General features: G+C 43.5%; 1 protein-coding gene across 1 annotated transcript in view; it reads left to right on the forward strand.

Annotated features, from left to right (window-relative positions):
- Positions 1-16,705, forward strand: part of ripor3 (RIPOR family member 3) — a gene marked incomplete at its 3' end in the record, with an annotated part of 39,077 nt that overhangs the window by 10,673 nt on the left and 11,699 nt on the right. The window contains exons 2-13 of the mRNA XM_020619054.1: positions 2,029-2,117; positions 7,714-7,812; positions 9,410-9,565; positions 10,078-10,156; positions 10,594-10,617; positions 11,130-11,183; positions 11,465-11,614; positions 14,121-14,184; positions 14,276-14,319; positions 14,557-14,682; positions 14,882-15,027; positions 16,161-16,287. Coding sequence (XP_020474710.1) covers positions 7,715-7,812; positions 9,410-9,565; positions 10,078-10,156; positions 10,594-10,617; positions 11,130-11,183; positions 11,465-11,614; positions 14,121-14,184; positions 14,276-14,319; positions 14,557-14,682; positions 14,882-15,027; positions 16,161-16,287 — 1,068 coding nt within the window. The remainder of the gene's footprint in view (positions 1-2,028; positions 2,118-7,713; positions 7,813-9,409; positions 9,566-10,077; positions 10,157-10,593; positions 10,618-11,129; positions 11,184-11,464; positions 11,615-14,120; positions 14,185-14,275; positions 14,320-14,556; positions 14,683-14,881; positions 15,028-16,160; positions 16,288-16,705) is intronic.

Raw genomic sequence — 16,705 nt, forward strand, 5'->3', positions numbered from 1 at the left:
CAGTGCAGGAAGTGCAGCGATGAGTTTCTCATGTCACATTAGCTGCTGTGACTTGAGTTGTTCATCTCTACCTGGTAGAACCGGCTAAACTCACAGATGAATGTAAAACATTCAGCACAATATTCATGTACAGGAACCTCATGGGAAGTGTTGGTTTTAAAACTTCTCTCATTGTTACATCAGCTTTGTTCAGTTCTGAAAGGACAGGTCGAGTGTCCACCTGCTGTGCTGTCAGGGAGCTCCAGGTCGCCACGCTAACACACCGCTGCACTGCACCACAGCATCAACATCATGAGCAGAAGAAATATTAGTGCTTAAGCCAGTAGCAGGGTGTGTGTGTGTGTGTGTGTGTGTGTGTGTTTCTGGCCTCGCTCCCTACAGGGCCACAGTGTATCAAGTAAAACATCCGCTCACCTGCACTAACAAGCTCCCACTGTGAACTTTATTCTTATGTTCTTGTATGTGGGTGGTGTAGGACGTATGGTCCAAAGCTGATGCCTAAAGTGTAGAAGAAGAAACCATAGATGCACCTGTTGTTTTCAGTAGTGGAGCAAAAAGGACATTTGGCAGCTATGAATAGAAAAACCAAACACAGCTGAACAGCTTCTTGTCCTGTTGACAGATGCAGTAGTAGAACTACTTTAGATTTAAAGAGATTTAGATCAGAATTTAAATGAACTCAAATTAAAGCTTGATTCCTGAAGCAGACATGAGACAGGCCTCCGTGGCTGTCAGGCAGCAGTCTGAAGCCGTGTGGATGCTAAACTGCAGTAACAGCTGTAAAACCTGCCATAACGAGCCGCACGGTGTACCTTTCCTCATCTTCTGCTGAATCCATCAGACATTAGTCAAAGCACAACACCATCACATTACTACAGCACAGGTTTAGATGATCTAGACACACACTGCTGCGCTTATATAATCACCTTGGCTGGAAAACACAATCATATTTTCATTTTAAATGGATTCTACTGTTTCTGTCTGCAGTGGTCCACAGGTAGGTTTCCATCCAGCTGCTTTTATGTGCATTTTCAATTTGTATATTAAGAAAATTAGAGTGGAAATGTAGGAAATCTGACAAAACCCTGCAGTACTGCAAAAAGTTTTTATGTTGCCTGAGGTAACAACCAACGTGCTTGGTAGGACTGAGGCTGTCAGAGGAAAGGAGACGACATTTATCACAGGCTGTTTTCCTGGAGGAAAATAAAAACAAATTCCACTTCAAGTAAAGTTATTCAGCTCAAATCATCCAGAACCGGCCTCACAAGGAAAGTTGTGTGTGTTTACAGTGTCCAAACAGCTGTGTAGAAAGAACATCTGGCCAATTAAGAACAAGTTCAGAACATAAATGAGCTTTCAGGCAGCAGACATGACCTCTCCTGTCAATCGCCTTTTAATAATAATAAGGATAATCTCCTTTATTCGGCCAAGTATGTTACACACAAGGAATTTGTTTCCAGTACAGAACCAAGGCAGTCATCTGTGGCGCCATCTCAACCATTGGGGGCAACTTGGGGGTTCAGTGTCTTGCCCAAGGACACTTCTGAGACTAGGAATTGGTTCATAGGAGAGGAGCTTGATAGCTAAAGGCTCTGCCTCCCATTCTACTTCTGTGGACTCTAGGAACCACAAGTAAACCTGCACTCTGAGAGCGAAGTGCTCTGTTAGGATGATAAGGCTCTACGAGGTCTTTAAGATACGATGGAGCCTTGTCATTAAGGGCTTTGTATGTTAGGAGAAGAATTTTAAATTCTATTCTGGATTTTACAGGGAGCCAGTGGAGAGAAGCTAATATGGGACAGATATGATCTCTCTTAGTTCCTGTCAGTACTCTGGCTGCAGCATTTATTTATTGTTTTATAATTAGTTATATCTCTTTTTATAAGAAGCATCTCATCAGCACCAGACACTCAGTTGCTTATCATATAATTATTACCTGCCTAATGCACACTGTACGTGAACCGCTTTGATTTGAATTCCCATCCTTTTTACATCTGAAACCAACATGTTTGTGTCTCATTGTTCCAGTGAGTGAAGATGAAGTGACTCTGCCAGGATCTGAACACAGACGACTCAGCCGATTTGGATGTCTCCATCAGATGAAGCACAACAACCAGGTGAGTAGCTCAGACCCGGTTGGTCGCCTGTAAACCTTGGTGACACTCATGACACGGCTCTTTGTCATTTCTGTAAACAGCCTGGACTCTACTGGTCCTCATCTTAATGCCAAGGTTCCCATGGACATTGCTCACATAGTTTCACACTCAGCTGTTTACTGATGAACAGATAAGGATGATCTTCATCGACCTGCCAGTACACACAGATGTGGACAGAGAGCCTGAGTGTGTGTGTGTATGTGTGTGTGTGTGTGTGTGTGCAGGAGGAAGCAGATGTTTTTCATCGTTTGAAGAAGATAAATGTGAATGTGAACATCTGACTGTTTGTGTAGGACTGTGTATGTGTGTGTTGGAAAGTGAAGATGTTTGTATCTTTTGAGGACAAGTCAGGCATGTGTGTGTGTGCAGAGCCCAGATGTCTGTATCAGGAAAACAGAGATGGACACAGTGTGTGAAAGAGTTTATGTCAATAGATTTAAGAGATTAAGTTACTTTAGAGTGTTTTAATCTTTGCTCTGGCTCAGTCTAAACACGCAGGAAGCCGGGATCTCACTGCAAAACACAACACACAGCAGGGAGAGGAGGACAAAGCAGAATGAGTTAACACCGAGAGAAAACAGAGGAAGAAAAGAGTCTGAGACAAAGAGGGTGATGGAGACAGGAGGGAGAAAGCGAGAGGTCTGAGAGGAGACCTGCCAGTGGCGAGAAAGAGGGGCAGCTGGAGCATGAAGCCAGAGACATGACAAGTGCAGCGGAGGACATCACGTCTCACACGCCCCCACACTGCTCTCCTTTAACCTACATCTGATTTTTTAAACCTTATTTCCTGTTGAAGAACAGAGTCGCCCGTCCTTCTCTGTCCCTTTGGACGTTCACTTCATTTTATCGTTTACCTACAGTAGGTACAGTTGTACCTCTTGTGTCTGTAGCTATGTAAACTAAAATTAGCTTCACTTAACCACATAATCTATAAGACATACTGTAAATATATAACAAGGGGTCAATCTGTATGGTGACGTGCACTAAGACTGGACACGGGGAGAAGCAGCACATCTGGTTAAGCACCTTAAGTTCACTAACACCTTAGATCTTTTGTTGAGTCCAGTGCCACCCCACGCAAAAACACTTTTTGCCGGGATTAAACAAACTAAGTTTAAACACCTATTTGCACGTAGAATGAAGATTTATAAGTTACTGTTTAGGTGTGACAGAATTGTTTGCGCTCTTCTTTCACTTCACTGGTGACAAATGATGGCTACATGATTCTTTATCACACTTTCCCATCGACGCCGTCTTACCGCCTGTTCCCATCACATTCCCCTCCAAACTAACTCTAAACATTTTGACAGAGAAGACTGATGAAAGCTGGAGTTACAAGAACTTCAGTTCACTGCTAATTCACTCACTTAAAACAACAACAATCGATCGAATGACCTGAAAAACAAAACCTCAGCATGTGGTGAAGACACAAGGGTCTGATTGTGTAACACATTAGTCATAATGGATCATACAACTGGGATGTGTTATTGCCAGTTACATATCAGCTTCTTACAGATGTTTGGATCATCTCAGCCACATTATCAGGAGAAGAACCAGCTTAAAGGTTCAGTAAATACCACACTGACTCAGTCACTGATGTCATGCTGACAGATTCATGTCTTCCCTCTGTCTTTGACTGTTGACCCTCTGAAGTTGTGATATCCCTGTTCCAACAAACTTTCTTTTTGGCATCACATTCGGCACCGAGATGTTCCAGGAGCTAGGGCCAGTAGAACGCAGTGATGTAACATTAAACTGGATGGAGAAGAAGAACAGACCTGGCGGGCCCACACCCTCATCGTTAGTGTTTATAGCCCACCCCTCCTCGAATGCACCTCCATCCAGAAGTACACAGTTCTTCACAGTGGGGCATGTGAGTCATCAGTGACCTCTGACCTCCACAACGAGCCAGTCATATTTCAGCTAAGCCAAAGTGTCAAAACTGGACAGAACCACACAAACGACCCTTTAGTGTTAATTTTCAAAGGGTCAATAAAACCTCACACACATACACTTCTCTCCTCTCTCCTGCTGAGGAATCACAGCTAACGTCAGCGTAAAGAGATGGAGCTGTTCATCTGCTGCTGTTAATACGATAAAAGATGCTTCGCGGATTGTTTACTTGGAAATCAGAAAACGTCTCTGAGGAGCTTTCAGAGTCATTTAAAAGTGTTGATAAAAGACTGAAGATGCTGGGAGGGTAAACGCAAGAGAGAGAGCGGGAAAAGAAGAGGAGACAAACCCGAGTCAGGATGGGAGTAAGGCACAGTAACAAAAAACACTTTCACTAACGGAGTGATGCAGGAGAGATTTGGGGGGGGGGCTACAAAGGGGTAGGATGACTCTGGAAACACATATACACACACACACACACACACACACACACACACACACACAGGCATGTGCAGCACTTAAATGTTCTCTGTGTGTCTATATACACCATAGACTGTATATTAGACAAGCCACCACTTCCTCTAACTAAGCAGAAGTGAAGCCAAGGTTTCACAGCTACAGGGCGGCCATCTTTTTTTTTGTTGTGGCGTATTTTTCAACCAGATTCTGCACAGTAGCAACCAGAGGTGGTGTAGTAGTATCAGACCAGAAAACAGCTGCCAATCATCTCAAATTCATCCCTTTTTATATCATCAGATAACTTATTTTGAAAAAATTATCAGAAGAATTACCACATGTGCACATCAGGTTGATGATATCGACCTAAAATGACAAATCCCTTTTTGAAAAAAAAAGTACTTGATTTGCACTTTGAATTGTCTTCAGCATGGCCTGTCCGGTCAGATGCCGAGTTGCCAGGTGTAACGGCTCCCCCCAGACAGCTAACGTGATCGCAGTGTGTCCTCGTTTTCCTGGAGGTAGTCGTAGCACTAGCCTCAGAGTCACCACACACACTGTTAGGGAAATACAACAGGTTCAAACAAACCAAATTTACCCTTTAAGTAAATGATGTGAATACTTCTCCCACCACGAAGACCCCCCACCCACACACCCAGCTACCCCAACACTGTAACTGATCAGCAAAGGAAACGCTGCACTAGAGTCAGACAAACCTGTTTGTTTGATGGCTCCGGCGCCGCTACAACTGAGGGAAGGGACTGGTCATTAAACCAGGCCAATGTGCAAGTAGAAATGAGGCTAACTGTGCTGAAGGAGAGTGATTACCACTGAGACCCCTGGAACCACATTTAAAACCCACTGCCACACCACACCCTGTGAGGGAGAGAGAGTAAGACAGAGGGGAGCAGAGAAACTACTTCTTCTGTTTCTGTTTTACATTTGACTTTGGATCAGTGTGTGTTTATGTGTTTGTGCGAGTGTCTGGTGTGATCACAGAGCTGTCAGCATGCAGCAGATCCTCACAAGGGCCCTGTCCGTCATCTGTGCTGGAAAACACACATTTGTGTACTTAAATATTTACAGTCTCACACATGCACACACAGGCCCCGGCCGCTTAACTCCTCACCACACGAGTCCCTGTAGGTCAAAGCAAAATGTTTAAGACCCAATCTCACCACAGTGCATCTCCAGACACCGCTTCAAACACAACACACACACACTTCATCCCCCTTTGTCCTCCCTGAATTCTTCAACACTTGAATCACATTCCAGATTATTTCTTATTTTTTATCTGTACATTGGTAAAACCTGTAATTAACATTAACTTCCTTATGTGCTCTTTATTATTTTCACATGTTCTTGCTACATTTGCACCAGTGATTCTCAGGCATTTTCAATCACAGTGAAACCAGAAGCTGCTGATTTCCACCTTAAAGCTGCACTCGCTGACCTGTTCGCTCCCATTTATCATCAGTGAAATCTGCTGGTGTGAGGCCTGTTTGGATAAAAAGAACAGAATCTAAAATCATGATAAGATAAATTATCAAACCATATAAGTGTGCAAATAAATCTTCAGATAAAAATGGACTTAGTGACATCACAGAATGACTTTTACACATGACCCAGTGAGCAAGCTGTTTCACTGGCCAGAACTAAAGGATGATTCTGGTTTATTACAACAGTGCCAGTGGATCTGCATTTCATAACACTGGCCTTTGTTGCTGTTGGTCATGATAACAAGGCATTCTTTCACTGTACACAGCCAATACCACTAAAAACAAGTCTGATGACAAGGTCTAAAGAAACACGAGCAGCTCAGATGATCAGGCTGTAAACACGCCCCAAGTTCAGACAAACAAAAAACAAAAGGGAACTGCTGAATTATTTCTCAAACTGTTTTAAACATCCATCATTTTCTACTTACTGGTTTAATTTTGATCTCCATGCATGTAGTTTTCCTCCAGTGAGGAGGTATTACCAACACTACGGGAGCACAGAGTACACCGGTAACATAGGAATGTGTGTGTACAAGAACCTGAATATGAGAGGTCACCTCCAGGATGACAGAGCCCCCTGTCCTCAGGACACTAGGGGTCACTGACTGGTCTGATGAGGATGACCATGGTGTGAACCAGACGCTGTGGCCTTCTCAGTCACCAGGTCTCAGCCCAGTTGAACGGCTATGGGAGATGTTGGAGCGTCTCCGCCACTGTCATCAAAACACCACATGAGGGAACATCTCTTGGAAGGCGTTCATCCCTCCAGGAGAGTTAAGAGACTTGGAGAGTCAGTGCCAAGGTGCACTGAAGCTGCAACTCACTGAGACACTTGTTGGATGCTGGTTTTTCCTTCCACTTGTCATCGGTCTGTATGTGCTTACTTGGCTAATTCTGGTTCAGAATGAACAGACCTGGTTTTTCTATCCCCGTGTGTTATGTTCAGTTGCTTGGTGCCTGTGTTGGTTTTGGAATCAGACATGGAGAGTATTTCACATTCTGGGTCAGGACTCCACACTGGGTTGAACTACTTACAGTAAACTGGCAGCATGTTTCTGCCATGCTATTGGCTCACGCTGTGGTTAGGGGGCACCAAACTAAGAACAATGAGTCACCTCATCTACTGAAGTTCTCTGAGCGAGGCAGCACATCCATCCCAGCTTTTAACTAAAGAACTGCACAGAATGCACAAAGCATAGCCAAAGGAGGAAATACTGGCCAAGATGTTCACCAAAGCCACACATATGTGATGTTTATCATCAACAGTCAACCTCGATAAGATGCTGACTGAACACGTCTGAGCCATGATGATGAACATACAAGACATGTAAACTATATTGTAACTGACTTGAACAGCAACTCATTCTGAAGACAGTGTCAAATAAAAAAACAGAGCCTTCACAGGAGCCACGTGAAAGACTGGGCAGATGGCGTCCAGCCTGTGTGTGTTATTGTATGACTTGCTTACACACACTGCTTTTCTGTTGAACTGTGCGTGAAAACAACACAGGATGGCATTTATTAAAGTACATATCACCTGCTCTCTTAAAGTGACGGACCATTTTACTTTAAGCCCTTTACTTTGTCATAAAAGAAAAGCTTCTGTGGCCACTTTCTTATAGAATCATCTGAACCAAATTTCATTCAGGTACAGTAGTGGTGGGGATTTTTCCCACAGATGTGACTAAACTCTCCTCTCCTCTGTCCAGGATGTCGGTGAAGCTGCGATTCGACTCGCCTGCAGATGGAGGTTTAGTCCACAGGAGTCGTTCCTTCACTGGGATCAGCTCTCTGACTGGACGACGACGGTGAGTGACAGCCTGCCACAGCCAATAGCAATGCAAATAATAATGACCAACACAGGACAGCCAAAGTCTGCACACTGGTTGACTTTTCTGCACTAGAAACATGTGACTTGAATTCGATTCAGATACTAATATAAGTAGGGTATGGACGTGGTAGCCATCACAGGAGAACCGTGCATGTTCTGGTGATGTTTTGGCAATTCATGTCTTTACTTCACACAAGCCCTTTACAGTGACAGATCCAACTACTAATTCAGTAGAACTAAAGCTGAATGACAGGAAGCAGAACATACAGCACAAAATGTCTGTGAAATGATATTTATGTCAACTGTAATAGATCATCTCTGTAGAAGCTGTTTTTGTTCTCAGAGAAAAAAACAACCTGTTGTCGTCCTTTAAGATCGGGAGCAAATCTCTTTACCCTCAGACAGGGCTGTTCCTCACCGATGGGCAGACAGTGAAGGCACCACAGACTTTAAGACATTACTTGTGAATGAAAGATGAATGGGAAACAAACATAAGTGTCAGCCCCACGAGAGAGAGACAGGAAACAACATGTCGTCTTGAAAAGCCTTGACAGGAATGTTCTTCCTGTGTGTTTCTACACACACACACACACACACACACACACACACATACACGCACGGTTGTGCTTCTATAGCTGTGAGGACACTCATTAACATAATGCACCCCCTCATCCCTAACTCTAACCTAAACCTGATTTTAACATGAACCATAAAACCAGTCCAAACACTGAAACGGCCCCTAGAAGGGATGAGAACAGGACAAAATGTCCTCACAATGACATCGAGCCATGTCGACAACCACACACCGTCCTCACAACATCATGTGTTCTCATTATTTTTCATTCTGTACTTTTCATGGTGGTAGGAACACGACAACATAAACATGTCATACACCACACTACACACACACTGAAGGGGACGACAAACAGCACACACAATGAACTTTTAAACTGTTACAGCTGAGTCCATAACTACAGAGGACACCCTTCTACAGCTGCGTGAAGCTTTGTTCTGGGAGGAATGTGGCTGATTAAAACATTTCTTGTGCCTTGAATTAGTTGTTTAACTGAGCACTGAACGTTTTCAGTCCAGGTCTCAGTAAAGCTGCACTTATTCATATTAGGTTGATAAAAGTAAGAGAAACAACCACTTATTGAAGACCTGTTATCTCACACCCACACCGCGCTGGCGTTCTCCAACAAACTAACCCAGCTGCAAAGTTTACAAATGTGCCAAGCAGGTTGTGTTTCAAACTGGTGGGAAGAAGAACAATGAGCCGCTGTACCAGAGGTGGTAGTTAACTCGATTCACAGAAGCCCCATAAGATGTCTTCACTGCTGGTGACTTCAGGTGCATAAGTAAAGAAAAGCAGTCAGTCTAAAAAATGCTTCGATGCTTTGGGAAAACTCTGACCACGCTGGCCTGCTCTCTTCACCGGGAATCACTAATAATCCTTTTGATGAATATTCCACTCAGATGTGACTTGAAAGGTCTTAAAGTGAATCCAGAATATTACAAAATGCAACTCAGAGAGTGAAACCCCCTGTGGTTTGCTTTATGCATGTCTGTTTTAGGCCGCCCTCTGCGCGCAACTCTCTGCGCTCCAAAGCGACCGCAGGAGGAAAATCTCCCAGGATGCACTTGTCTCCCAGCAGAGGGGGAGGGGGTGTCTGGTCTCTGCAGCCGGAACAGGTCGACAGAGTCTTCCAGGCGCTGCGAAAAGGACTCAAGTATGTATAGTAGTGGGGAAATCAGACAGTGAACTGATGCAACTCTGGTTCCCAACCTAAATCTGAGCGGTCATGGCATAGTGCAAGTAGGACAGAAGAAAGAAGCTGTGCTAGTAAAACTGATAGTGTATAATTTTACCTCTTTGAGCCTCCAACAGTTATCTAACAGGGGAACTATGACTACAGTGGAACCAACACTATCTCTTAGACATCAGAAAAATGACGAAGGGCCCTGAAAATGGTTTTTATAAAGGTTTCACACGTGGATGACACGTGTTGCTGATGTGGGTTATAGGCTTATCAGTTGTCAGATAAATGCAGGGGGATAAAAAGTACAATAAGTAGAAAGTAAATAACTCAAAACTGTACTTAAGCACAGTACTTGAGTAAATGTGGGTACTTTAAGGACGTAATTCAGCATCGTTCCACTGATGTCATGGTTGTACGCAGCCATTCACTCTGCTGATGTTATGAAATGTCAGTGGGTGACTGGTGTTGCTAACTGACTGCAGGGAGTGCCTGGAGGGCCACCAGACTGAGATGGACTTCCTGTCTACACAGCAGAGAGAGACCAAGAGAAACTCCAGACTGGTGAGGAGACAGGGAAAGAAACAGAGTAAATCCCAGTTCCCTTAAATGCGTCCACGTTTCCCTCACTTGAGTCTTTTCCTTGTGTCTTAGTCTCTCCCATGTAAAATTCAAGGAAAAGTTACAAAGAGAAAAACGCAAATAGAGAGGAATGGAGGACACTCATGTTTAGAAACATGAGACATCCTTGTCTTCAGTCCTTCATCTGAAGCGTCCAATCACCAACTGATTTATGATAAAGGGCCGTGTCGGTCCATGAAAGACGTAAAGGATGTTCTCATGTGTCCTCGCTCCTCGGCCCTCAGAGCAGGAGCTTTGAGACTTCCTCCAAAATGGTGGATCATTAAGGGAATCAGGATTTACCTTTAGTGTGTATTTGTGTGAGTGTGTGTATCTGGGTGACTTGGTGATGATGATGATGATGTATTTTCTGTTTCCAGGCCTTTCTCTATGATCTGGAGAAGGTAATCTTTGCAGCAGCACCACAAACACATTAGTCTCTGCAGATCCACAACTATTTCTCTGTCAAACTACAACATACTTGAAGTGATTTGATGCTGATCCACTCACTCGCCACTTTATTCCTTACACCTGTACAATTGAATGCAACAGCCCTGCCATTACCACTGCAACACAGCATCTCAGGTTTCGCTAAAATAGGCATTAAGGTATAAATGTACCTGCTGAGGCCATAGTTAAAAGTGATGCATTACAGTCAGTGTTACTACTACAGTGTTACAGTGTCACTAATATTCTGACTCCTGCATGTATGTAAATGGGGAACACACAGAAATATAGACACCGGTCCGGGGCAACATCATGTGACCTCCATAATAAACATACAACTGAATTTACACATTTTAACAAAACCCAAAAAATCATAATGTGCGAGTGCATGATAAATTATTATACCAGTAAATATAAGCATGAAAAAATACTATGAACCTAAAGTGTATCATTTGTTTGTTTCTTCCAGGAGATCAGAGCGCTCGAGAGATATATACGACGATTAGAGTTTCAAATCAGCAAGGTAAAAATGCTGTTTTATGTTTTTAGTGTTGGTTTGAGGTTTGGGTTCAGGTGACATTGATAACAAATACAACTTTGTCCAGACATTTTGGAGTCGCTTAAAATATAATGAATCTATATTTAATGTGCTGTAAAACAAAAGTAGATCAGTTGGAAAATGGAGAGAGGGAACCTGATTTGAGCTCTTAAAAATAAATGAACTTTGGTTTTAGTTGCTCCCAGAACAAACGGTCCTCTCAGCCGGTATTGCATAGCTGCTGTGTCCATCTCTCACCTCTGCAGGTGGAGGAGCTGTATGAGACCTACTGCATCCAGTGGAGGTTGTGTCAGGGAGCACTGAACATGAAGAGAGCCTTCTCGCTGTCCCCGTCCACCAGAGCCTCCAGAGAGAGTCTGCTGGAGCTCAACCGCAACCACAGACACAGCCTTCAGGTGCTGCAGAGAGTGAAGTGTGTTACATGGCTGTGTTGTCCAGACACTCTGGCCAGTCCTCACAGCTTCAACAGGCGGTCTGAGGGCTAAAGGACAGGGCCGGGATTAAAACAATACTGACGTGCCTGTGTAAACGTAAGAATAGGTCTTAGTCACTGTAGCTTTTCCTACTCGCCACAAAGACCCTGAAGCTTTTCACCCAGAACGTGTCTGCACTGTACCAACGTGTCCTACCACACGTCCCTTCCTGCTCGTTCAGTGCACCTGCTCTTCTGGCATTAACGTGCAAACTGCACTTGGAAATCAGGCATAGCTTCCCACAAAGGCAATCAGGCATTACCTCGCTGGTTTGTAGCATGAACAGCTATAACACAGCTAAACAACGAGACAGTCACTGCAGATAAAATGATCCTTTCCCAGTAATATTGTTTGTTCAGATCTCAGTCAAACTAACACCGTAGGTCCAAATTATAACACTGGAATTAACCTTCAATAAGCCAATTAACTGTATGTTCACAAGTCAACACAGCACATATTACTTCATTTGTTCAAATGTGTCTCAGACATACAACAGCTGTGCAGTGAGCTGAACATGTGGCAGATGAAACACAGTCACACATGACATGGTCGTGACATGACAGACTGAAAAAACAGACACAGCTTAGGGTTGTGTTGCTTTCACTTTAATGGTTTAACCCAGATTCAGCATTTAGCTCTTTCAGTTCACTAGAGGAAAATGATAACCTTTCCCCATTTCTAAAATGTTATTAAAATGTCTGGTTTTAGTTATCAGTCAAACCTAAATTTGATTTTTTAGTAACATGAAGCTGAACACACTGTACTGCAGGTCATAGTTACACAACTTCCAGAGCCTCAACCAGGGCTGAAGGTCATGTTCATTACAGCTTCTTTAAAATGAACATGGCCTTATTATGTGTACAAGGGTGAAGCAGGGAGCTGTTTAGAAAGTCTGTGTTCAGTTTTCACTGGATGAACAGGAAGTACAAATGTAATATACGATATGTAAAGAGCAGAGTTTTCAGACTATTTATTTTACTATAAAGCTTTCGACTCTCACCAACAATAACATTATACAGAAACAATACTCTAAATGGGGCTGAAGTTCTGCTTTCAGTCTGAACACAGCTGCTTTTTAAGTCGGGAGGTTTTTTTTGCACCATTTAAACGTTTCTAATTGGTCACAAACATTTTACCCATTCTGTTCATTTTTAAAAAATAGAAAAGCCTTTCACATTGTGGCACAACACAAAAAAATCCTGGCTGATGAAAACTAAACAGACATTTATGGATGGAATGGAAATACTGTGTAAAGGGTTTCTGCAGTCTCCTTACAATGCGTTGCAAAACCAAACACACTTGTCTGACATAAATCCACAAATGCTTGACAACACTGGATTAAAATGCTACAGATAGTAGTTGTGTAAGAATGTAGCATGATAAACGCTAAACGCCTCTGTTCATCCACAAACTAAACAGAAGACAAGAGTTTTGCTGATGCTGCCAAACTGAACAAATTCATCACCAGAGGAAAAAGCTGAAAACAGATTCTGGGTTTCTGAATTTTCACAGAGAATCAGTAAACATGAAGCTACAACTGCAACATACTGAGGGCAGAAGTGGCTGCCGCCCCTTCCTCACATCCACCGCAGCCATGGCCAAAACGCTGCTAAGTGAAATAACGTGGTGTGTGAGTGATGGCCCCAGAGAGATGCCTCTGTTTGCAGCCACAGGCTAAAGGTCATTAACAGAAGAGTGAAGCCGTATTCATACCCCATCGGTCTCTGATCTGTCTTCAATCGAACTCCTTCCATCACATGCTCCCACTTTTACTTATCTTCCTTTGCTCTAAGCTCCTCATTTATAAAGTCACTTTTTGTGTCTAAAGTCCCATGGTTTGTGTAGCTAGCCATCCGCCCCCAAGAAACACCTTGTGCCTTTATATACTACATCACTACTACCTCACGTTAATTGCTCCTTTTCTTGTGTCATAATTATTGTGGCTGCCAAACAATATCAGGTAACAGTTAGTCATAATAATCAGCTGGCACATATGACATATAAAGTCGTTTTTACAGGAGCACGGTGTCCTAAGTAAAGTTAGTGACTGAGACCCATATGGACACATCAACACTGTTAAGACCAACATGGAAAATCCCAAACCCACCCATAAAGCCCTCTCTCTCACTTCGCCTGCCCCTGTAGTGGCTCATTGCCTGAACTGGTTTTAATGAGCAACTCCACCAATCTCTACCAAATGTCTGTAGTAGTAAAATATCCACAAGCAAAACAGTGAATATCCTAAAAGCTCCAGTGTCAATGTTCTGTAACATGCCCCGACCTCTGACCTCACTTTGGACAGAAAACAGATGATCTATCAGAGCAAAAATGGTCAGTTTGGGAAAATCAGGACTGCTTAGGCACATTGACAAAGATGTATTATCTCTTTTCTTCAGTTCCACTCTAACCCAGTTCATCGTCCCTGCAGGACATGTCAGTTATGGAGGGAGAGTTAGAAATCCTCCTCGGAGAGCTACACATCAAAATGAAAGGTACACGCTCACACGCAGCGTCCCAGACCAGGTTACAGGTTATCAGCATCACGTTATCTTACAAATATCTAACACGTGTTTCCACTTCCAGGTCTGATCGGCTTCGCTCGACTCTGCCCTGGGGACCAATACGAGGTGAGCTTCTCTGTTCAGAGATGAATATCACTTTGGCGAAGAATTTCAGCAAAAAACAAATGTGTTGCGTAAGAAGCCCAAACAGATAACATTCTGTGCACGTAAAGTGAAGGAAACACATATATTCACTTTAGTTTATGGATCATAAACTGAAACCAGAGCTAGTCAGTGAACACTGACCTGAGCTGAGTGTGCAGACATGATATGAAGCTTTAACTGACTATGTCACATGACCAGGTGGTGGTGCGGTTGGGCCGCCAGCGATGGAGGATCAGAGGGAAGATCGAATCAGATGACACACAGTCCTGGGATGAAGAGGAGATGTTCTTCCTCCCACATATACACCACAACTTTGAGATCAAGGTTACAAACACACACAGACGTGTGTGCACTGAAGAGAAGTGCATGTGTGCTTGCTAAACCCAAATAATCCTGTTTGTTTTGCAGTGGTGAAAATGAACAATACCAAGTTTTAGCACCACATTTGTGTGTTATCATGTTTGCGTACAACACACTTGGGTTACGTCTGCAGGTGTTTCACTCATCAGATCCTTTGTTTCAGGTGACGGAGGCAAAGGGTTTGAGTTGGCTGCTGGTTGGCACGGTAACGTGTGCCAGTGCAGACTTCTTTGTGGCGAGGCCGCAGCTGATGTTGGTGGACATCACGGAGCTGGGAACCATCAAACTGCAGCTGGAGGTCACCTGGAAGTACGGACACACACACACACACATATACACAGATGAAAGACATTACGTCACATGGACACACACACACACATACACAGATGAAAGACATTACGTCACACATTCAAATATGAAAAGAACCGATGAGGTGGTGGTACAGAACGTCATGACAGGAGATGCAGAGGCATTTCCTCCACTGAGGACAGGATTTAATGGGGAGCTGATGAGCTTCAGAGTGAAATCGGTGATAGTGCAGCTGGTCATGTACATAAAATGGACTTGGTTTTTTCTGAACGTTTCCTTACACCCCTGTGATTTGCCACGTTTTCAGCAGTAAAACAAGGCCGAGCCATAAACGATGTGATGTAAACACCAACAAACTGAAGTGCTCCATATTACAGATTCTGAATGTGAATCTGTTATTTTCTCTGTTATGTCTCCTCTGTAGCTCTAACCTGAGCCAGCTGTTGCTGTGCTGCTGATTGGATACAGTGAACATTACACACAGACACACACACAAGCGCAGTGTGTGTGTGTCTGTGTGTCCTTACACCATGACAGATCGCATTTCAGACTGCAGAGCAGCCAGGTGGAAGAGGTTTCATGGATTCTCTCTGCAGAGATGGAAAATCACATAAACATGTTCAAGCCCGCTGAACTCGCACAATCACAAAAAAAAAACCAAACAACTCCTGTAGCTACACATCAGAAACACAATTTAATCAAGCCCCTAAATGAGTCACATTCAGTGATTTCCACCAGTGTTACTGCTAATATACACTGCCCGGCCACTTTATTAGGTACAACTGTAGAATTGTGTGCACTTCAAGCCAACACTTCCACCTTAACATCTGTGTTTATGAAGCTCAAATTATTTCAGTTTTTGGTTAAATTGTCATAAATGGATAAATTATATGTTTATTATCCAGGTCATAGTGAAAAGTGGTGTTGCACTGGGCTACATTATATTCAGAGGTGTTCCTAATATTCTGACCCTCTCATGTATGTAGCTGGGGAGGACAAAAATATAGAGACACCTCTGAATATAATGTAATCCAGTACATCCCCACCTGATACAGTATTTACCTTGTAGTGGCACAGCACAGGGTGCACTCTGTTTGTTCACTATCTAAACATCTGTGTATTTGAACCTTCAGTCCATTTGACAGCACCGACAAGATGAGGCCTCTGTCCGTCAGCAGGCAGTCGCTGTCCAGCAGGAAGGCTTCAGTTTACAGCTGGACGGCACCCAGCACCCCCTCCTTCACTGAGAAATACTTTATAGTGAGTACACGTACACACACACAGACAAGCGTACATAGCACTTTATCTGTGCAGATTCTCAGTCATCCAGGTCATAGTAAACCGCAACCGAAATAACCTTGGAAATTAACTGGACTTGGATTTCTAGATCGAAGACGTTTCACCTCTCACCCAAGAGGCTTCATCGGTTCTGACTGACTGGTGTTGAGTCAGAGATATTTATCCCCCTCGGTGGCGTTTCAGTCCTTAGAAGGCCAACACTGTCCATTAACGACTGAGTCGTTACAGCCCAGTATCAGTGAGGGTTGTTACCTGTCTTTGGATCCTCCCCTGTCAACCGACGCCTATTGTCCTGGTGGGCATGTTTGGGCAGAGATCTCAAAACCGGGTTGTAGATGGAAGACAAGTTGTGTCTTAGTCCACCACCCCTATTTAGTGA

Source organism: Monopterus albus, unplaced genomic scaffold (genome assembly GCF_001952655.1).
Source record: "Monopterus albus unplaced genomic scaffold, M_albus_1.0 scaffold213.1, whole genome shotgun sequence".
Lineage (NCBI taxonomy): Eukaryota > Metazoa > Chordata > Actinopteri > Synbranchiformes > Synbranchidae > Monopterus > Monopterus albus.